Genomic DNA, 22,679 nt, shown 5'->3' with positions numbered 1-22,679 from the left:
AGACAGGCCAGTACATCAGGAGACGTGGAGGAGGCCGTAGGAGGGCAACAACCCAGCAGCAGGACCGCTACCTCCGCCTTTGTGCAAGGAGGAGCAGGTGGAGCACTTCCAGAGCCCTGCAAAATGACCTCCAGCAGGCCACAAATGTGCATGTGTCTGCTCAAAAGATCAGAAACAGACTCCATGAGGGTGGTATGAGGGCCCGACGTCCACAGGTGGGGGTTGTGCTTACAGCCCAACACCGTGCAGGACGTTTGGCATTTGCCAGAGAACACCAAGATTGGCAAATTCGCCACTGGCGCCCTGTGCTCTTCACAGATGAAAGCAGGTTCACACGCACATGTGACAGACGTGACAGAGTCTGGAGACGCCGTGGAGAACGTTCTGCTGCCTGCAACATCCTCCAGCATGACCGATTTGGCGGTGGGTCAGTCATGGTGTGGGGTGGCATTTCTTTGGGGGCCGCACAGCCCTCCATGTGCTCGCCAGAGGTAGCCTGACTGCCATTAGGTACCGAGATGAGATCCTCAGACCCCTTGTGAGACCATATGCTGGTGCGGTTGGCCCTGGGTTCCTCCTAATGCAAGACAATGCTAGACCTCATGTGGCTGGAGTGTGTCAGCAGTTCCTGCAAGAGGAAGGCATTGATGCTATGGACTGGCCCGCCCGTTCCCCAGACCTGAATCCAATTGAGCACATCTGGGACATCATGTCTCGCTCCATCCACCAACGCCACGTTGCACCACAGACTGTCCAGGAGTTGGCGGATGCTTTAGTCCAGGTCTGGGAGGAGATCCCTCAGGAGACCATCCGCCACCTCATCAGGAGCATGCCCAGGCGTTGTAGGGAGGTCATACAGGCACGCGGAGGCCACACACACTACTGAGCCTCATTTTGACTTGTTTTAAGGACATTACATCAAAGTTGGATCAGCCTGTAGTGTGGTTTTCCACTTTAATTTTGAGTGTGACTCCAAATCCAGACCTCCATGGGTTGATAAATTTGATTTCCATTGATAATTTTTGTGTGATTTTGTTGTCAGCACATTCAGCTATGTAAAGATAAAACTATTTAATAAGAATATTTCATTCATTCAGATCTAGGATGTGTTATTTTAGTGTTCCCTTTATTTTTTTGAGCAGTGTATATAGGACAAAACACACATGACGACAAGAGAGACACCACAACACTACATAAAGAGAGCATGGCACAACATGGTAGCAGCACAAAACATGGTACAAACATTATTGGGCACAGAAAACAGCACAATGGGCAAGAAGGTAGAGAGAGCAATACATCACGCGAAGCAGCCACAACTGTAAGTAAGAATGTCCATGATTGATTCTTTGAATGAAGAGATGGAGATAAAATGCAGTGAACTGAAAAGAGGAGCGACCCAGGGATGTGTGTGCTTTGGGGACCTTTAACAGAATGTGACTGGCAGAATGGGTGTTGTATGTGGAGGATGAGGGCTGCAGTAGGTATCTCAGATAGGGGGAGCCCTAATATAGTATTGCTGTTTCTCATGTGGCCCCTTATGTCTTTTATCTCGTATGCATTTTAGCTATTGATATTTGTATTTCCCTTCCTCCCTCCCTCCCTCTGTGCATCTCACCTGACACAGGTAGGCAGGACTCGTTCTGGACACACCAGCCGAAGTCACCGGGGGCGCGGGGCAGGGAACCTGGAGCCCCACTGAACACCAGGCAGGACTGGCAGTCAGACAGGAAGCGGGCCAGGCCCAGGCACCCTGTGCTGCCACACTGGAGAGAGACAGTTAAACATTGTTTTATCCATAGTCAAGATAGGTTGTTAGGAGAAGGTGGATGGGGAGGACAGATGGATGAGGTTTGGGTTGAAGATGGAGAAAAAGGGATGGAAAAAGCAGGGTGTTGGAAAGGTGTGTTACCGGGTTGGTGGGTTGGTACTCCCGACAGCGGCCCTCACACCAGCTGCATTCTGGGTTCTTCAGACACACGCTCTCGTCTGGTGCCTCGGCACACACAGCATCCTGACACACACAGAAACACACAGTCAAACAATTATACACACACACACACCACAGCAGGGCTCTCCAACCCTGTTCCTGAAGAGCTACCGTCCTGTAGGTTTTCGCTCCAACCCTAATCTAGGGCACCTGATACTAATAATTAACTGGTTGATAAGATGAATCAGGTGAGTTACAACTGGGGTTGGAGTGAAAACCTAGAAGAGGGTAGCTCTCCAGGAACAGGGTTGAGAGCCCTGCACCGCACTATACTGTGAACTACTCAAAAATTGTGCACAAGAAATATAATGTTTACAAGTCCTGCTTTCAAACCCCAAAAAACATTATCACTGAAAAATATTATGCTTCAGGAGATGAGAGCATTGCAGTTTCAACCATCCACCTCTCCCCCTTTCAATATGCCCCTGTCCACCATGCAATAATATTCCTTAATAAACTCTCCATCCCTCCCCTCCTTACTTCTTGACTCACCCGGTCTCCTGGGTCGCTGCTCACGAACAGCGGAACTTTGTACGCCACCAGGTCTCCACGGGCAATACCACTGTAACCCCCAGCAACCAGCAGCACCCTGCCTTCCATCACAGCAGCTACATGGGAGTACCGCCCTCTCACAGCCTCTCCTCCTGAAGGGAAAGAGAGATGATGCAACATAAAGCAACATGAATATGAGTGAGTGAGAATGTGTGTGTGTGTGTGTGTGTGTGTGTGTGTGTGTGTGTGTGTGTGTGTGTGTGTGTGTGTGTGTGTGTGTGTGTGTGTGTGTGTAGGGACTCACTGTGTTGGAGGCTCTCCCCAGCAGACACCCACTGGTGACATCCCAGGTGGTAGAAGAAGATTTCCTCATCATAACACTTCTCCTCCTGGTAGTGGATGTGCACATTCCCCCCTGAGAGACAGAGGGGGAGGAGAAAGAGAGGGAATAGGGAGAATAAGAGCGATATTAGACGGTAAAAGGGTCTGGACAGCAAACAATTGTATGAATCCATTCAAGAGGTGTCCATCCCTATCCTATATTCTCTGTGATCACCATCTCCATTTCTACCACACGTCCCCTCACCATAGACCACCATGTAGTTTCCGATGATGGTGGCTGAGTGGAAGGCTCTCTCCCTGGGGCCTGTGGCTGGGAAACGGGAGCGGAACGAGGTCCAGAACCTCCGGTCCACGTGGAATACATCTGTGGAGTTCACACGTACACTGAACCTGAGGGGGAGAAAGAGGCAGGAAGGAGGCAGATGATTTGAGACAACAGAAACACTCCAACATTAACACAGACACCTGCTGAGACACAGATAATAAACAGTAGAGGGAATCACATGGAAGCCAAGAACCTAGCGAGAACCTGTTCTTTTTTTAAATTTTTATTTTACCTTTATTTAACTAGGCAAGTCAGATTAGAACAAATTCTTATTTTCATTGACGGCCTAGGAACAGCGGGTTAACTGCCTTGTTCAGGGGCAGAACGACAGATTTTTACCTTGTCAGCTCGGGGATTCGATCTTGCAACCTTTCGGTTACTAGTCCAACGCACTAACCACTAGGCTACCTGCCGCCCCTTGCATTACCAAATAGCACCAAACACACAACACAATGTGTACTCTCAGTGTGTACTTTAACTTTGATAATAAAACACATCCCCATGCAAGACAGTCCCACAATCCCATCCAACTGTACCTGGCGGTGGTAGGCCTGTGGCCCCCGTAAACCAGCAGGGCCCGGGACAGGGGGTGGAACACCATGGAGTGGCCTGCAGTGGCGGGGGGCTTCCCCCCGGTGGGCTGCACCGCTTCCCACACCCCAGACTCCCGCAGACCAAACCGATACAGAGATGACGAGAACATGTCCTCTTCCGTACGACCTGCAGAGGGGAGAGGAGGAGAGAAAGATTACAAGAGTACTTATTCACAACAGACAGGCGCGATCTTAGAATAGATAGAGTGAAGTAATGAGACAGTGACACTGTTGTTGTTTTGGCGCTGTACTCCAGCACTTTGGATTCCAAATGATATAATGGACTGTGAGGTTAAAGTACAGACTGTCAGCTTTAATTTGAGGGTATTTTCATTTATATTGGGTGAACTGTTTAGAAAGAACAGAACTTGTTGTACATAATTCCCTTATATGTGTCAAAAGTTTAGTATCTGGTCCCATATTCCTAGTACACAATAATTACAACAAGCATGTGACTCAACAAGCTTGTTGGATGCATTTGCAGTTTGTTTTGGTTGTGTGCCCAATAGAAATGAATGGTAAATAATGTAGTGTCATTTTGGAGTCACTATTATTGTAAATAATATGTTTCTAAAAAAACTTCTACATGAAAGTGAATGTTACCGTGAATGCTTAAAGTCCTGAATGAATCGCGAATAATGTGGTATTTTATTAGGATCCCCATTAGCTGTTGCAAAAGCAGCATCTACTCTTCCGGGCGTCCACACAAAACAAGACATACAGTGCATTCGGAAAGTATTCAGACCCCTTGACTTTTTCTACATTTTGTTACCTTACAGCCTTATTCTACAATGGATTAAATAGTGTTTTCCTCCTCATTAATCTACACACAACACCCCATAATGACAAAGCAAAAACAGGTTTTTAGAAAGTATTAAAACCGAAAACATTACATTTTCATACACTACCGTTCAAAAGTTTGGGGTCACTTAGAAATGTCCTTGTTTTTGAAAGAAAAGCACATGTGTCCATTAAAATAACACCAAATTGATCAGAAATACAGTGTAGACATTGTTAACATTGTTCATGTTGTAAATGACTATTGTAGCTGGAAACGGCTGATTTTTTTATGGAATATCTACATAAGCGTACAGAGGCCCATTATCAGCAACCATCACTCCTGTGTTCTAATGGCACGTTGTGTTAGCTAATCCAAGTTGATCATTTTAAAAGGCTAATTGATCATTAGAAAACCCTTTTGCAAGTATAAAAGCACAGTTGAAAACTGCTGTTCTGATTAAAGAAGCAAAAAAACGGGCCTTCTTTAGACTAGTTGAGTATCTGGAGCATCAGCATTTGTGGGTTCGATTACAGGCTCGAAATGGGCAGAAACAAGGAACTTTCTTCTGAAACTTGTCAGTCTATTCTTGTTCTGAGAAATGAAGGCTATTCCATGTGAGAAAATGCCAAGAAACTGAAGATCTCGTACAGCGCTGTGTACTACTCCCTTCACAGAACAGCGCAAACGGTTTCTAACCAGAATAGAAAGAGGAGTGGGAAGCCCCGGTGCACAACTGAGCAAGAGGACAAGTACATTAGAATGTCTAGTTTGAGAAACAGACGCCTCACAAGTCCTCAACTGGCAGCTTCATTAAATAGTACCTGCAAAACACCAGTCTCAAAGTCAACAGTGAAGAGGCGACTCCGGGATGCTAGCCTTCTAGGCAGTTGCAAAGAAAAAGCCATATCTCAGACTGGCCGGTAAAAATAAAACATTAAGATGGGCAAAAGAACACAGACACTGGACAGGGGAACTCTGTCTAGAAGACCAGTAACCCGGAGTCGCCACTTCACTGTTGACGTTGAGACTGGTGTTTTGTGGGTACTATTTAATGAAGCTACCAGTTGAGGACTTGTGAGGTGTCTGTTTCTCAAACTAGACACCCTAAAAACAAGGACATTTCTAAGTGACCCCAAACTTTTGAACGGTAGTGTAAGTATTCAGACCCTTTCCTCAGTACTTTGATGCACCTTTGGCAACGATTACAGCCTCGAGTCTTCTTGGGTATGATGCTACAAGCTTGCTACACCTGTATTAGGAGAGTTTCTCCCATTCTTCTCTGCAGATCATCTCAAGCTCTGTCAGGTTGGACGGGAAGCCATTTTCAGGTCTATCCAGAGATGTTTGATCAGGTTCAAGTCCGGGCTCTGGCTGGGCCACTCAAGGACACTCTGAAGCCACTCCTGCGTTGTCTTGGCTGTGTGCTTAGGGTTGTTGTCCTGCTGGAAGGTGAACCTCTTCCACAGTCTGAGGTCCTGAGCGCTCTGGAGCAGGTTTTCATCAAGGATCTCTTTGTACTTTGCTCTGTTAATCTTTCCCTCGATCCTGACTAGTCTCCCAGTCCCTGCCACTGAAAAACATCCCCACAGCATTGTGCTACCACCACGCTTCACCGTTGAGATGGTGCCAGGTTTCTTTCAGACGTGACGCTTGGCATTCAGGCCAGAGAATCTTGTTTCTCATGGTCTGAGAGTATTTAGGTGCCTTTTGGAAAACTTCAAGCGGGCTGTCATGTGCCTTTTTACTGAAGAGTGGCTTCCGTCTGGCCACTCTACCATAAAGGCCTGATTGGTGGAGTGCTGCAGAGATGGTTGTCCTTCTGGAAGGTTCTCCAATCTCCAAAGAGGAACTCTGGAGCTCTGTCAGAGTGACCATCGGGTTCTTGGTCACCTCCCTGACCAAGGCCCTTCTCCCCCAATTGTTCAGTTTGGTCTTGGTGGTTCCAAACTTCTTCCATTTCAGAATGATGGAGGCCACTGTGTTATTGGGGACCTTCAATGCTGCAGACATTTTTTGGTACCCTTCCCCAGATCTGTGCCTTGACACAATCCTGTCCCAGAGCTCTACCGACAATTCCTTCGACCTCATGGCTTGGTTTTTGCTCTGACATGCACTGTCAACTGTGGGACCTTATATAGACAGGTGTGTGCCTTTAAAAATCATTATGGGGTATTGTGTGTAGATTGACAAGGAACATGTTTTATAGACTAAGGCTGTAACGTAACAAAATGTGGAAAAATACTTTCTGAATGCACTGTATATTATCCCTCTGATTACAATGAAGAGCAAGACGTGGCACTTTGTTCTGGGCCACCTGCAGCTTAACTAGGTCTTTCTTTGCAGCACTTGAACACATGACTGGACAATAATCAAGAGAAGAATGTCACGACTCCTACCGAAGGTGGCTCCCCTTCCTGTTCGGGTGGTGCTCGGCGGTCGTCGTCACCGGCCTACTAGCTGCTACTGACTTTTTCCTCCCCCTCCTTATTTGTTTATTGGTTACACCTGTTTGTGGTAAGGGTGATTAGTGGGGCTTTAAAGCCCGGCCTGCTGGGTGTGCGGGAATGTTTTGTGTACAGGTTGTACATGCTTGTGTGTCACGGTTAGTGTACGTTGTCTTCTGGATTATTTTGTTCTCGTTAATGTGTTGGAGCATTTACTTGGAGTGGCGTCGTGTTTCACCTATGTGTGATTAAATTAGTACGCTACTCGGAACTCTGTCTCCTGCGTCTGACTCCTTCCTCCACTACATCCCGGGCATTACAAAGACTAAATTAGAGCCTGCAGGACTTGGTTTTTGGAATCTGAAATCCAACAGTACAGCGTAAGAGTGAGTAAGTTAGATGCACAAATATCATATCCCCAAGACATGCTAACATCTTACGATTACAATAACAGGGGAGGTTAGCATTTATGCCTCTAACTTTCTCACTCATTATTCACGACTCATTCAGGATTATCTGCAATCATGGTAGCATCCACATTATAGGATAAGTGTTTAGAAACATATTCTGCAAGAAGTTAGGTGACAACATTGTATTTCAATAAGTTATTTACCTCCAAATATGTAGAGATAGTTGTCCACTACAGCTGCTGCATGGTTGGCCACCCTCGGTGCCCCGGGCGAATGGGATTGGCCGAGCTGCTGCCAGTCATCCTGGATTGGGCAGTACATCCAGACGTCGCTGGCTAAAGCGCCGCTCGTGAGCTCTCCTCCGAAGATCACCATGTTCCCCTTCCACTCTACTGCCGTGTGGGAGTGACGAGCCGCCTGACAGAGGGAGGGGGGAAAGAAGGGCGAGAGGAAGAAGGTGGTGATGAGAAGAGAGATGAGAGGAAGTGGAAACAAGAAGAAAGAGAAAGGGGAGGGGTCAGAGTGAGGCAGTAAGATAAGGAGAGATGTAGAAATGGGTTAACAGGAGAGGAAGGGAAAGGGAGATGTTTAGGAGCATTGGTTTAATCCAATGAGTCCCATCACAGGTGTGTTTTGAAGTAACCCCTTTTAGTCTGTGTGATTAACAGGGCCAAAGCTAGAGTTGTGTTTGTGAGACAAGGCGTAACCCGAAGGGGCCTTTGGCCGGGTCTTTTATACAAAAACATCTGTAGAGTCTGAATGGTTTGAGCTACAAACAATTAAAAGCGGAGTCACATGCACATGTAACATGTTTCGCTCTATGACGCTCACAAGCTACACAAGAGTCGTTAAAACATAAGGGGTTCTTCTACATAGAAGATCATAGTGAATCCCAGGACATAGTGTCTATAATACTGTAATAAGCTAACATAGTTGCTGTCAAACTCCAACAGTTGTCACTGACTAGTTGGATATTAATTTCCCAATAAGCAAACAATTTCTGTACTTACAGCATTCATATACGTTATTTTTTATCAGGTCAGCTTTGGCAGACTTTTTTATTTTTTTAAATCAACATTTGTCAATACAACTCACGAATGCAACTGTTTATGTGAAATTGTTTTGTGTTCTACTTGTAGCCCTGGTTGTCTTGAAAAGAAAATGGTAATACACTTTGTGAGGCTAAATAGAAGGGCTGGACATGTAGTTTAATGAAAGTCAGATAAATGAAAATCTGATTTTTGCTAGGATCTTGAATAAAATAATCAAAGCATAAGATAAACACAAGAAAGAATAACTAAAAGAGTACAGTCTTTGATATATTTTATTAAGATTACATTTCTGGCATGCGGGCGGGCACTTACTGGGGAGTGTCCATAAGATCTGTTCTCCCATTGGTTCAAGCTGAAGTTGTATTTAACCAGGTCCCCCAAAGCTCGGTTCAAGTCAAACCCTGAAATATCAAAACAGCACCAACCATACAGAAGTAGTTAACCAATTACATCATGACATACATTGAAAGCCACAATGATTACTATGCAGAGCCAGTTGTCCAACAGCAATAAGGTCAAGGTCTTCTGTGAAGCCGTGTGCTTGCCTCATCTTTTTTTTTTTAAATTTATTTTTTATTTCACCTTTATTTAACCAGGTAGGCTAGTTGAGAACAAGTTCTCATTTGCAACTGCGACCTGGCCAAGATAAAGCATAGCAGTGTGAACAGACAACACAGAGTTACACATGGAGTAAACAATAAACAAGTCAATAACATGGTAGAAAAAAAAAGAGAATCTATATACAATGTGTGCAAAAGGCATGAGGTAGGCAATAAATCGAATAATTACAATTTAGCAGATTAACACTGGAGTGATAAATCATCAGATGATCATGTGCAAGAAGAGATACTGGTGTGCAAAAGAGCAGAAAAGTAAATAAATAAAAGCAGTATGGGGGGTGAGGTAGGTAAATTGGGTGGGTAGTTTACAGATGGACTATGTACAGCTGCAGCGATCGGTTAGCTGCTCGGATAGCAGATTTTTAAAGTTGTTGAGGGAGATAAAGGTCTCCAACTTCAGAGATTTTTGCAATTCGTTCCAGTCGCAGGCAGCAGAGAACTGGAAGGAAAGGCGTCCAAATGAGGTTTTGGCTTTAGGGATGATCAGTGAGATACACCTGCTGGAGCGCGTGTTGCAGGTGGGTGTAGCCATCGTGACCAGTGAACTGAGATAAGGCGGCACTTTACCTAGCATAGCCTTGTAGATGACCTGGAGCCAGTGGGTCTGACGACGAACATGTAGCGAGGGCCAGCCGACTAGGGCATACAGGTCGCAGTGGTGGGTCGTATAAGGTGCTTTAGTAACAAAACGAATGGCACTGTGATAAACTGCATCCAGTTTGCTGAGTAGAGTATTGGAAGCTATTTTGTAGATGACATCGCCGAAGTCGAGGATCGGTAGGATAGTCAGTTTTACTAGGGTAAGTTTGGCGGCGTGAGTGAAGGAGGCTTTGTTGCGGAATAGAAAGCCGATTCTTGCTTTGATTTTGGATTGGAGATGTTTGATATGAGTCTGGAAGGAGAGTTTGCAGTCTAGCCAGACACCTAGGTACTTATAGATGTCCACATATTCTAGGTCGGAACCGTCCAGGGTGGTGATGCTAGTCGGGCGTGCGGGTGCAGGCAGCGAACGGTTGAAAAGCATGCATTTGGTTTTACTAGCGTTTAAGAGCAGTTGGAGGCCACGGAAGGAGTGTTGTATGGCATTGAAGCTCGTTTGGAGGTTAGATAGTACAGTGTCCAAGGAAGGGCCGGAAGTATATAGAATGGTGTCGTCTGCGTAGAGGTGGATCAGGGAATCGCCCGCAGCAAGAGCAACATCATTGATGTATACAGAGAAAAGAGTCGGCCCGAGAATTGAACCCTGTGGTACCCCCATAGAGACTGCCAGAGGACCGGACAACATGCCCTCCGATTTGACACACTGAACTCTGTCTGCAAAGTAGTTGGTGAACCAGGCAAGGCAGTCATTAGAAAAACCGAGGCTACTGAGTCTGCCGATAAGAATATGGTGATTGACAGAGTCGAAAGCCTTGGCCAGGTCGATGAAGACGGCTGCACAGTAATGTCTTTTATCGATGGCGGTTATGATATCGTTTAGTACCTTGAGCGTGGCTGAGGTGCACCCATGACCGGCTCGGAAACCGGATTGCACAGCGGAGAAGGTACGGTGGGATTCGAGATGGTCAGTGATCTGTTTGTTGACTTGGCTTTCGAAGACCTTAGATAGGCAGGGCAGGATGGATATAGGTCTGTAACAGTTTGGGTCCAGGGTGTCTCCCCCTTTGAAGAGGGGGATGACCGCGGCAGCTTTCCAATCCTTGGGGATCTCAGATGATACGAAAGAGAGGTTGAACAGGCTGGTGATAGGGGGTGCGACAATGGCGGCGGACAGTTTCAGAAATAGGGGGTCCAGATTGTCAAGCCCAGCTGATTTGTATGGGTCCAGGTTTTCCAGCTCTTTCAGAACATCTGCTATCTGGATTTGGGTAAAGGAGAAGCTGGGGAGGCTTGGGCGAGTAGCAGCGGAGGGGGCGGGGCTGTTGGCCAAGGTTGGAGTCGCCAGGAGGAAGGCATGGCCAGCCATTGAGAAATGCTTGTTGAAGTCTTCGATTATCACGGATTTATCGGTGGTGACCGTGTTACCTAGCCTCAGTGCAGTGGGCAGCTGGGAGGAGGTGCTCTTGTTCTCCATGGACTTTACAGTATCCCAGAACTTTTTGGAGTTAGAGCTACAGGATGCAAATTTCTGCTTGAAAAAGCTGGCCTTTGCTTTCCTGACTGACTGCGTGTATTGGTTCCTGACTTCCCTGAACAGTTGCATATCGCGGGGGCTCTTCGATGCTATTGCAGTTCGCCACAGGATGTTTTTGTGCTGGTCGAGGGCAGTCAGGTCTGGAGTGAACCAGGGGCTATATCTGTTCTTGGTTCTGCATTCTTTGAACGGAGCATGCTTGTCTAATATGGTGAGGAAGTAACATTTAAAGAATGACCAGGCATCCTCAACTGACGGGATGAGGTCAATATCCTTCCAGGGAACCCGGGCCAGGTCGATTAGAAAGGCCTGCTCGCAGAAGTGTTTTAGGGAGCGTTTGACAGTGATGAGGGGTGGTCGTTTGACCGCGGACCCGTGGCGGATACAGGCAATGAGGCAGTGATCACTGAGATCTTGATTGAAGACAGCAGAGGTGTATTTGGAGGGCAGGTTGGTCAGGATGTCTATTAGGGTGCCCATGTTTACGGATTTAGGGTTGTACCTGGTGGGTTCCTTGATGATTTGTGTGAGATTGAGGGCATCAAGCTTGGATTGTAGGACTGCCGGGGTGTTAAGCATATCCCAGTTTAGGTCACCTAACAGAACAAACTCTGAAGCTAGATGGGGAGCGATCAATTCACAGATGGTGTCCAGGGCACAGCTGGGAGCTGAGGGGGGTCGGTAGCAGGCGGCAACAGTGAGAGACTTATTTCTGGAGAGATTAATTTTAAAAATTAGAAGTTCGAACTGTTTGGGCATAGACCTGGAAAGTATGACAGAACTTTGCAGGCTATCTCTGCAGTAGATTGCAACTCCTCCCCCTTTGGCAGTTCTATCTTGACGGAAAGTGTTATAGTTGGGTATGGAAATCTCAGAATTTTTGGTGGCCTTCCTAAGCCAGGATTCGGACACGGCAAGGACATCAGGGTTGGCAGAGTGTGCTAAAGCGGTGAGTAAGGCAAACTTAGGGAGGAGGCTTCTGATGTTGACATGCATGAGGCCAAGGCTTTTTCGATCACAGAAGTCAACAAATGAGGGTGACTGGGGACATGCAGGGCCTGGGTTTACCTCCACATCACCCGAGGAACAGAGGAGTAGTAGGATGAGGGTGCGGCTAAAGGCTATCAAAACTGGTCGCCTAGAGCGTTGGGGACAAAGAATAAAAGGAGCAGATTTATGGGCGTGGTAGAATAGATTCTGGGCATAATGTGCAGACAGGGGTATGGTGGGGCGTGGGTACAGCGGAGGCAAGCCCAGGCACTGGGTGATGATAAGAGAGGTTGTATCTCTGGACATGCTGGTCTCAATGGGTGAGGTCACCGCATGTGTGGGGGGTGGGACGAAGGGGGTATCAGAGGTACGGAGAGTGGAACTACGGGGTCCATTGCAAACCAAAACAATGATAGCTAGCCTGAACAACAGTATGCAAGGCATATTGATATTTGAGGGAGACATACAATAAGGCATAAAGTGATTGCAGGTCTTGATTGGGAGAGCTAGCTAAAACAACAGGTGAGATAGCAGCAGCTAGTCAGTTAACACAGCAGCAGCAGGTAAAAATGGCGACGGCTAGGCAGAGAGGGTCGGATTAACTACACACAGATCCTGAGTTAAAGCACAGAGCCGACAGATAAAACACAAATAAACGGAATGGAGTACCGTGAATTAATGGACAGTCAAGCAAGCATCAGCTATGTAGCCAAGTGATCATAGTGTCCAGGGGGCAGCCGTAGATGGAGCAGTGAGGCCTCCACTAAGCTAGCCCGCGGCGTAAGATTGTTCGATAGACCTGTTCAGATAGCAGCCGATATGCTCAAGACAGCTAACGATTAGCGGGCCGCAGTTAGCATATGGGCGTTCAGGTTACGTCGCGATGGAGGGGCCAGTTGAATAACTCCCTCGGGCAGATAACGTCGGTATCCCAGTCGTGAAGGCCCGGTGGGGCTCCGCATCGGCAGTAAAACGGGTCCGGATAGGTAATTGTAGCCCAGGAGTGGCTGATGGAACTCTTCAGCTGGCTAGCTCCGGGATAATTGGTGTTTGCTCCGGAATTGATGTTAGCCAATAGTCACTCGGATAGCAGCTAGTTAGCTGCAAGATCCAGGTGTAAATGTCCAGAGCTTGCGGTAAAAATCCGGGGATATGGAGAGAAAATAGGTCTGGTATGCTCTGGTCTGAGTCGCGTTGTACAAAACTGGCAATAGTTTTCCGAGCTAAAGGATAGCTGATAAGCGCTAGCTGTGGTTAGCTGAACTACTCACGTTAGCTTGTGAGCTGGCTAACTTCTGGCTAGATGAATAACTCCCTCGGGCAGATAACGTCGGTATCCCAGTCGTGAAGGCCCGGTGGGGCTCCGCATCGGCAGTAAAACGGGTCCGGATAGGTGATTGTAGCCCAGGAGTGGCTGATGGAACTCTTCAGCTGGCTAGCTCCGGGATAATTGGTGTTTGCTCCGGAATTGATGTTAGCCAATAGTCACTCGGATAGCAGCTAGTTAGCTGCAAGATCCAGGTGTAAATGTCCAGAGCTTGCGGTAAAAATCCGGGGATATGGAGAGAAAATAGGTCTGGTATGCTCTGGTCTGAGTCGCGTTGTACAAAACTGGCAATAGTTTTCCGAGCTAAAGGATAGCTGATAAGCGCTAGCTGTGGTTAGCTGAACTACTCACGTTAGCTTGTGAGCTGGCTAACTACTGGCTAGCTTCTGTTGTAGATTTCGGATACGAGGTGAATAATACCTTTGAGGAGAAAAAAAAGCAGATCCGCACCACATTTGGTGAGGTACAGTGGGGAGAACAAGTATTTGATACACTGCCGATTTTGCAGGTTTTCCTACTTACAAAGCATGTAGAGGTCTGTAATTTTTATCATAGGTACACTTCAACTATGAGAGACGGAATCTAAAACAAAAATCCAGAAAATCACATTGTATGATTTTTAAGTAATTAATTTGCATTTTATTGCATGACATAAGTATTTGATACATCAGAAAAGCAGAACTTAATATTTGGTACAGAAACCTTTGTTTGCAATTACAGAGATCATACGTTTCCTGTAGTTCTTGACTAGGTTTGCACACACTGCAGCAGGGATTTTGGCCCACTCCTCCCTACAGATCTTCTCCAGATCCTTCAGGTTTCGGGGCTGTCGCTGGGCAATACGGACGTTCAGCTCCCTCCAAAGATTTTCTATTGGGTTCAGGTCTGGAGACTGGCTAGGCCACTCCAGGACCTTGAGATGCTTCTTACGGAGCCACTCCTTAGTTGCCATGGCTGTGTGCTTCGTGTCGTTGTCATGCTGGAAGACCCAGCCACGACCCATCTTCAATGCTCTTACTGAGGGAAGGAGGTTGTTGGCCAAGATCTCGCGATACATGGCCAAATCCATCCTCCCCTCAATACGGTGCAGTCGTCCTGTCCCCTTTGCAGAAAAGCATCCCCAAAGAATGATGTTTCCACCTCCATGCTTCACGGTTGGGATGGTGTTCTTGGGGTTGTACTCATACTTCTTCTTCCTCCAAACACGGTGAGTGGAGTTAGACCAAAAAGCTCTATTTTTGTCTCATCAGACCACATGACCTTCTCCCATTCCTCCTCTGGATCATCCAGATGGTCATTGGCAAACTTCAGACAGGCCTGGACATGCACTGGCTTAAGCAGGGGGACCTTGCGTGCGCTGCAGGATTTTAATCCATGACGGCGTAGTGTGTTACTAATGGTTTTCTTTGAGACTGTGGTCCCAGCTCTCTTCAGGTCATTGACCAGGTCCTGCCGTGTAGTTCTGGGCTGATCCCTCACCTTCCTCATGATCATTGATGCCCCACGAGGTGAAATCTTGCATGGAGCCCCAGACCGAGGGTGATTGACCGTCATCTTGAACTTCTTCCATTTTCTAATAATTGCGCCAACAGTTGTTTCCTTCTCACCAAGCTGCTTGCCTATTGTCCTGTAGCCCATCCCAGCCTTGTGCAGGTCTACAATTTTATCCCTGATGTCCTTACACAGCTCTCTGGTCTTGGCCATTGTGGAGAGGTTGGAATCTGTTTGATTGAGTGTGTGGACAGGTGTCTTTTATACAGGTAACGAGTTCAAACAGGTGCAGTTAATACAGGTAATGAGTGGAGAACAGGAGGGCTTCTTAAAGAAAAACTAACAGGTCTGTGAGAGCCGGAATTCTTACTGGTTGGTAGGTGATCAAATACTTATGTCATGCAATAAAATGCAAATTAATTATTTAAAAATCATACAATGTGATTTTCTGGATTTTTGTTTTAGATTCCGTCTCTCACAGTTGAAGTGTACCTATGATAAAAATTACAGACCTCTACATGCTTTGTAAGTAGGAAAACCTGCAAAATCGGCAGTGTATCAAATACTTGTTCTCCCCACTGTAGGTTGCAGGAGAGTGTTTTGAAGTTGAGTTTTTAAGAAGAAGAAAAATATATATAAAAAGAAATGCGAAGAAAAATATATAAAAAATATATACACGGGACAGGACGAGGACAAAGGACATCTGACTGCTACGCCATCTTGGATTAATGATTAATCTAAACTGGGTTAATGTTAACCAAGCCCACCAATACTCCTGACTGGGTCGATACCGGGTCTAGTTAGACAATGAATCAGCACATAAAGTGAAAACAAATCAATCCTAACATCCAGACTAGCAACACCCTCCTAACTAACAACCCTAATATCCTACCCAACAACACCTGAATTAGAATAGTATACAGTATTGGTATACCTTGGCATGTAATTTTTTTTTAAATGTACAATGGGATCCAACACTATATAAAAAATAAATAAACAAACAGTTGTTCAGTGTTCTATCCCTCACCTCCAAACAGGTACATGGCTCCAGTGGAGGACAGGTAGACCCCAGCAGAGCCGGTCCGGGGGGGCGTGTAGGGGTCGCCCCCACTCACCTGCCACCACTGCCCCACCCCACTGTCATCACGGAGACCCAGCTGACAGCTCTGGCCCAGGAAGTCCGAGCTGCATAGACAACGCTCTCCTCTCTAAGGGAAAGAAGGAGAAAGAGAGAGGAGAAAGTTTGAGAGAACTCAGCAATAAACAATATCTAAAGGAAAGGAGGGTCATTCAACCCCTATTTATATTGCTGCTGTGCTGGTTTCCCCTTCTGTTTGAACTCAAATGTATACCCTGCTTAATAATTAACTCCTTAGGTAGCCTTGTACATAGGTTCCCTCAGCTAGCTGTCTTCAGCATCTCAGTTGGCTGTCCACTTTCCATCCTCACCTAACTCATGCCAACCTTTGTTTTATTGCACTGTAATAAACCAACATTTCTAGACAGCACAGTTTCCAATGTGGATAATAAAGTCTCCCTCTTCTTACCTTGTCACAGGTGCCGTGCAGGATGCAGGCCTGGGGACATAGAGGGGTGCTGCAGTCGGCTCCTCCCCAGCCCAGATGGCACTGGCACAGGGAGGAGGCCGTGTCACAGCGCCCGTGACCTCCACAGGCCCCAGGGCACACAGAGAACGAGTAGGTGGCATTGAAGCCCAAGAGGTTGTAGTTGGCATCGCTGAAGAGGTGGAGCAGCATCTGGAGGGAGGAGAGAAGACAGAAAGGATGTGAAGGTGGCAATGAACAACTTGACTACATTTTCCCCATGATATTGTAATCCATCCAGCCCGTCAAGTCAGAAACGTCCAGCTGTCACTCTGAATTGTGTGCTGAATTCAAATTGAGGCCATGGAAACCCGTCAATAAATCCATCCATTTAATGCTGGTATGAAACGTTTCCCCACCCAAATCCCCAGCAGTCTGAGGTTGATATCTGACATCTCAGAACATGTCTAGTTCCGCCTTCCATAGATAATGATGCGGTTACCTTGCCAGACTTGGCTTCTATGGGCTGCGGCAGGGTGGTGCCACTCAGACTGGCCAGTAGGGGGCTCTGGTAGGAGTCTCCATCGTAGACGAACAGGTAATCGTAGGTGCATTCTGTCTCCATGAAGGTGAAGTTCAGGACGATACGGTAATTGCTGCTGGGGGCTTGGAGAGAATACAGGAAAGAAACATCAGTCGGATATAATTTAGAGTTGACTTAATTTGCCCTAGACAGGATTTTCCTTGGCATATCTTGAGATCTATGTATTCACATCAAACTGACAAACTAATCAATCAACACACACTCATCACAGCACTCAGTTTTCCCACCACTGTCTCACTCACCTTTGATGAGCCACTCGCAGTTTCCGTTTACAGAGTAGTTCCCTGGCCCGTCAGTGACGTACCCTGGGGGGCCCCTGAGCACCTGTCTGTGGCCCTTACAGTCTCCTGCCCAACACCCAGGGGCCACAGCCACCAGCAGCAACCCCAGCAGGGGGACATGGAGGAAGGAGGCCATCCTCTCCCCCACCTGGAATAGGTGGAGGAGGTGAAGAAGATGGGGTTGTCCGATTACCTCGCTCACAAGCCGGGAACCTAGAAACAGTTCAAACAAGCAATGCAACTTCAGTGATGGATTACATATGCTAAAAATAGGGGTTACAAGAGGTTACATTTCAACATAGGATGAAAGATGCTCTAGTTTTGCCTATATGTCACATCAGTGTTGCTTTCTGGTTACAGACCCATATTTACAGAGTCAAAAATCTAAAACTGCAAGATAGCCTTTTGGCAATAACTTGCAATCAAACATCAGCCAAATACATATTGCAGTCACATACAGAAGTAAGCAAACAGGCAACCAAAACAATTGTGCTGGCAGGTAGACAAGAGATTCTTTAATTTATGTCCATGGCATGGTGGCAACTTAAGGAATGTGCTTTTCATATGAGACTAACGTTAGTGTTATTACTGTTCCAATTATTTCTGTCTCCAGGAAAGGTAAATTAATGATTCACATTTTGTAAAGTGGCAACGTGTACCCTGCACATTGTAGAAGATTCGGCTTCTGTCAATATGACAAAATCTCATTCATTTGAATTACAGACATATGCAAATAGTTACTTACACTTGTCAACACATTAAGACGTTTTCTAGATAGATATTTCATAGCTAATCATCATCGCAGTTATTATGTCTATGGGTGCTGCTCTGTTTCTAGCTTACTAATTAGCAAAAATCTCAATTGAATCACGTTTAGCAAATAATTTTTAAGAAAAATAAACGCATATATAATTAACGTTAAATGCCATGAAACGGTGAGCGAGCAGCTAGCTAACGTTACTAGTAGCTAGCCACTATCAAACAATGCTTACTATCCGCAGACAAGCGGTAACTAGCTAGCTAACGTTAACTGTTATTGCTATGGCTAGCTAACGTAATGTCATTAGTTGGCTAACGTTAAAATAATAGCTAAATACAAACTTTGCACGTTGCTATTAGCTAGTTATAACCAGCTAGCAAGCGAGGATTGAACGTTAGCTAGCATAGCGGATTTGCTGTTATCTTGAACGCGATACCAGTCACCACACTAGCAGAGGACCGTTAGCTTAGCCTTCCCATTCATTTGTCTAACTAACCAGATCCCGTGTCTCCGTTCCCATGATATTTTACATTGTCAGTGAGTTATGAGCGACACAATGCAAAACTGAATGTGAGATAGCTAACGTTAGCTAGCAGTACCAAAGAGGGTCGTCGGACTCCAGCACTGGACTCCAGTACTCGATGTCCGGATTCACAGGACAGACCACCCTCCGCAGAGGCTCGCGCTTACTGGATGGCTGCTAGCCAGTTAGCGACCCAGCTAACTTTACTCAAGATGCAAAAGCGCAGTCGTTGGCCATTTATTCAATGATAGTTAGCTAAATCATAATAATAATAAAATACATCTGTCGCATCTTCAGACACATCATTATTTTTGCCATAAATTATCCTCTTACGCATAAGCACACTAGCCAGCGTGGAATGTTACTTGCTTATTGCCTGACCTCATGTAATGTTTGTTGTTTTTGTATATGACAGCCTCCCACACAAAAGGCTCCTCCTCCTCTTCTTCTTCTTCTTCTTCTTCTTCTTTAAAGTTTTATGGCATACTACACCTATTCTGCCACCTACTGTACGGGGTATTGAAACAAAAACAAACAATATTCCATTGTATGCACTGCTTCTTCTTCTTTTTTAAGGTTTTATGGCAGACTACACATATTGGTGTATTACCGCCATCTACTGTACAGGGCATTGAAACAAAACATATCCCATTGCGGGAAAGGGGGGGCAAGGGGACCGACAACATACAAAATACAAAGAAAAAATTTATAAATCATCCCACTCCTTCAGTCACAGATGTCCTCTCTGTATGCGCTGTGCAGTTGATAACCAATGCAATAAACACTACAAAGTCCACCTTCTTAAATATCATATAATATAATTTCATGAAATCACAAGTCCAATATTGCAAATGAAAGATAAACATCTTGTGAATCCAGCCATCATTTCCGATTTTTAAAATGTTTTACAGTGAAAACACAATATGTATTTATATTAGCTAACCACAATAGCCAAACACACAACGCTATGTTTTCACCATGTTTCCACCGCATAGGTAGCTTTCACAAAACCCAGAAATAGAGATAAAATTAATCACTAACCTTGAACAACTTCATCAGATGACAGTCTTATAACATCATGTTATACAATACATTTATGTTTTGTTCGAAAATGTGCATATTTGAAGTATAAATCGTAGTTTTACATTGCAGCCACCATCACAAATAGCACCAAAACAGCCAGAATAATTACAGAGAGCAACGTGAAATACATAAATACTCATCATAAAACATTTATGAAAAATACATGGTGTACAGCAAATGAAAGATAAACATCTTGTGAATCCAGCCAATATTTGCAATTTTTTAAGTGTTTTACAGCGAAAACACAATATAGAATTATATTAGCTTAACACAATAGCCAAACACACAAACGCATTTATTCACCGCAAAGGTAGCTTTCGCAAAAACCAGCAAAAGATATAAAATTAATCACTAACCTTTGGACAACTTCATCAGATGACAGTCTTATAACATCATGTTATACAATACATTTATGTTTTGTTCGAAAATGTGCATATTTATAGCTACAAATCCTGGTTATACATTGTGAATACGTAGCAACGATTCACCAGAATCTCCGGAGATATTTTGGACACTCACCTAATCTGACCAAAGAACGCATCATAAACTTTACATAAAAATACTTGTTGTATGGCAAATGAAAGATACACTGGTTCTTAATGCAACCGCTGTGTTAGATTTTTAAAAATAACTTTACTACAACATACAGCATGCATTATTGTGAGACAGCGCTCACCTATTCTCCGCCGTGTTGGAGCCAACATATTACACAAAAATACGAAATAACATCATAAATATTCTCTTACTTTTGCTGATCTTCCATCAGAATGTTGTGCAAGGAGTCCTATTTCCAGAATAAATCGTTGTTTGGTTTTAGAATGTCCATTTCTTCTGTCGAATTAGCAACTTTGGCTAGCATTGTGGCGCGAACATGCCCATCAACTCTTGGCGCCTGGAACGAAAAATTCCAAAATTCCCAATAAACGTCGAATAAACTGGTCAAACTCGGTTGAAAATCCTACTTTATGATGTTCTTCTCATATGTATCCAATAAAATCAGAGCCGGAGCAATTCGTCGTGTATACCGAACGCTTTTCAGAAGACAATGTGAGGTTCCCCGGCGCGCAGTTGAAAACTGACAAAAGAGCGGACCTGTCACTCCAAAAGCTCTTATTCGGCCTCACATCAAGCTAGACACACCATTCAACCTTCTACTGCCTGTTGACATCTACTGGAAGGCGTATGAAGTGCATACAGATCCATAAATAAAAGCCAGTTGAATAGGCAGGCCCTGACACAGAGCCTCATTTTCAGAATTTTCACTTCCTGTATGGAAGTTTGCTGCCAAATGAGTTCTGTTTTACTCACAGATATAATTCAAACAGTTTTAGAAACTTCAGAGTGTTTTCTATCCAATAGTAATAATAATATGCATATTGTATGATCTAGAACAGAGTACGAGGCCGTTTAATTTGGGCACGATTTTTTCCAAAGTGAAACAGCGCCCCCCTATTAAGAAGAAGTTAACATGCAACATGTCAGGATCCCTCTGTTGACAAGGAATATTATCTGGTGTCTTTACTCCTACTACCATTACTTCTTGAACATCACTCCTTTCTTCCACTCTTTTCACCGACTCCGGATAGGAGACATGCTGGACAGCCCTTATTCTTGCCACCTCCGTCTCCTTCACCCTAACAGGACACTTCAGAAATTCAGTTGTATGTTCACCAACACAATTACAGCATTTAGGCTCAACTGGCTTAAGATACCCCTCATATCTACATACACTTGACACATGACTAAATCATTTGCATTTATTGCACTGCATGGGTTTGGGCATGAAGGCTCTCACAGGGAATCTCATAAAACCCAAATACACGTGAGAAGGGAGAGACTTCATCAGAAAACAGTAGAACGGATGGAGTAGAACGCATCCACCATGCAAGTCAAAAAGTGTGCACAAACCACTTCATCCAATTCTTCCCATATACTCTTGGCTTTTACTTCGAGCGCCACCCCACAGATAACACCCTTCATAGGCGCAATGCTTCGAAGATCCACATTCCAAACATTCCTATCTTCTTGAGTCACAGAGCATGCTCCTTCTGTTCCAAAGATATCAGTGGAGGCTGCTGAAGGGAGGACGGCTCATGATAATGGCTGTAATGGAGTCAATAGAATGGCATCCAACACATGGAAACCACGTGTTTGATGTGTTGATACCATTCTACTGACTCCATTCCAGCCATTTTTATGAGCCGTCCTCCCTTCAGCAGCCTCCACTGATAGATATACAAAAAAACTAAATATACCCACTTCCCGTTACTCTCATCTACGCCACCTCATCCAATGCATCCACAATTTTCTTCTTCTTCTTATGTTTTTAAATGGCGGTTGGCAATCACAAGGTGCATTACAGCCACAAATTGAACTGGAGTGTAAATCCATTACACTTTGTAAAACAAAAGGGAAAAAACTAAAAACATGCTTCTGACTAACCCTTCACTCATTAAAAACCCATTACCCCATTCCACTACTTTGACCCTATCTGCTCCTACATCATGCCAACGGCCTGGGAGGACAGGACACCACCATTAAACACACCCTGTAACTCTACTGAAGTCAAATCTCGTATACCCAAGTACTTCTCTGCAGCCATGAACACTAAGAACCTAACCTTACTGAAGGATATATCACTCATTGGCCAATCCCTCTGTGCTGGCACAGATCTACTACTCACAGGGATCCTCTCAGGATTCCTCACCATTGACCCATCCTCCTCTACTTTCTTCATTGCCTCAACAACGACACCTTCTGCACTACTCTGACCCTGGCCACCGCAACCTCAAAAAGGCTCCTCGTCATCTCTACATCACAAAAATTGTAGTCATCTCTACATCACAAAAATTGTAAACCTCAGCATTGCCTTCCAGTGGCGATGTTTGGTAATTGC

General features: G+C 45.2%; 1 protein-coding gene across 5 annotated transcripts in view; it reads right to left on the bottom strand.

Moving 5' to 3' along the window:
- The window catches only part of LOC139573402 (multiple epidermal growth factor-like domains protein 8), a 40,416-nt gene extending 21,200 nt beyond the window's left edge, over nt 1–19,216 (bottom strand). The window contains exons 1-13 of one of the 5 annotated variants that reach the window (XM_071396797.1): nt 19,082–19,216; nt 17,379–17,630; nt 17,035–17,198; nt 16,536–16,745; nt 16,016–16,196; nt 8,739–8,827; nt 7,578–7,791; nt 3,683–3,866; nt 3,066–3,211; nt 2,784–2,894; nt 2,468–2,631; nt 1,910–2,011; nt 1,616–1,763 (exon numbers count right to left, since the gene is read on the bottom strand). In XM_071396797.1, the coding sequence (XP_071252898.1) occupies nt 1,616–1,763; nt 1,910–2,011; nt 2,468–2,631; nt 2,784–2,894; nt 3,066–3,211; nt 3,683–3,866; nt 7,578–7,791; nt 8,739–8,827; nt 16,016–16,196; nt 16,536–16,745; nt 17,035–17,198; nt 17,379–17,553 (1,888 nt within the window). In that variant the 5' untranslated portion in view covers nt 17,554–17,630; nt 19,082–19,216. The other 4 variants (XM_071396794.1, XM_071396795.1, XM_071396796.1 and 1 more) reach the window with 4 other exon arrangements.
- Between the last annotated feature and the right edge of the window lie 3,463 nt (nt 19,217–22,679).

Source organism: Salvelinus alpinus, chromosome 4, assembly GCF_045679555.1.
Source record: "Salvelinus alpinus chromosome 4, SLU_Salpinus.1, whole genome shotgun sequence".
NCBI classification, from domain to species: domain Eukaryota; kingdom Metazoa; phylum Chordata; class Actinopteri; order Salmoniformes; family Salmonidae; genus Salvelinus; species Salvelinus alpinus.
The sequence above is the reverse complement of the archived record's forward strand: the minus strand, read 5'-3'. Positions and strand labels throughout refer to the sequence as shown.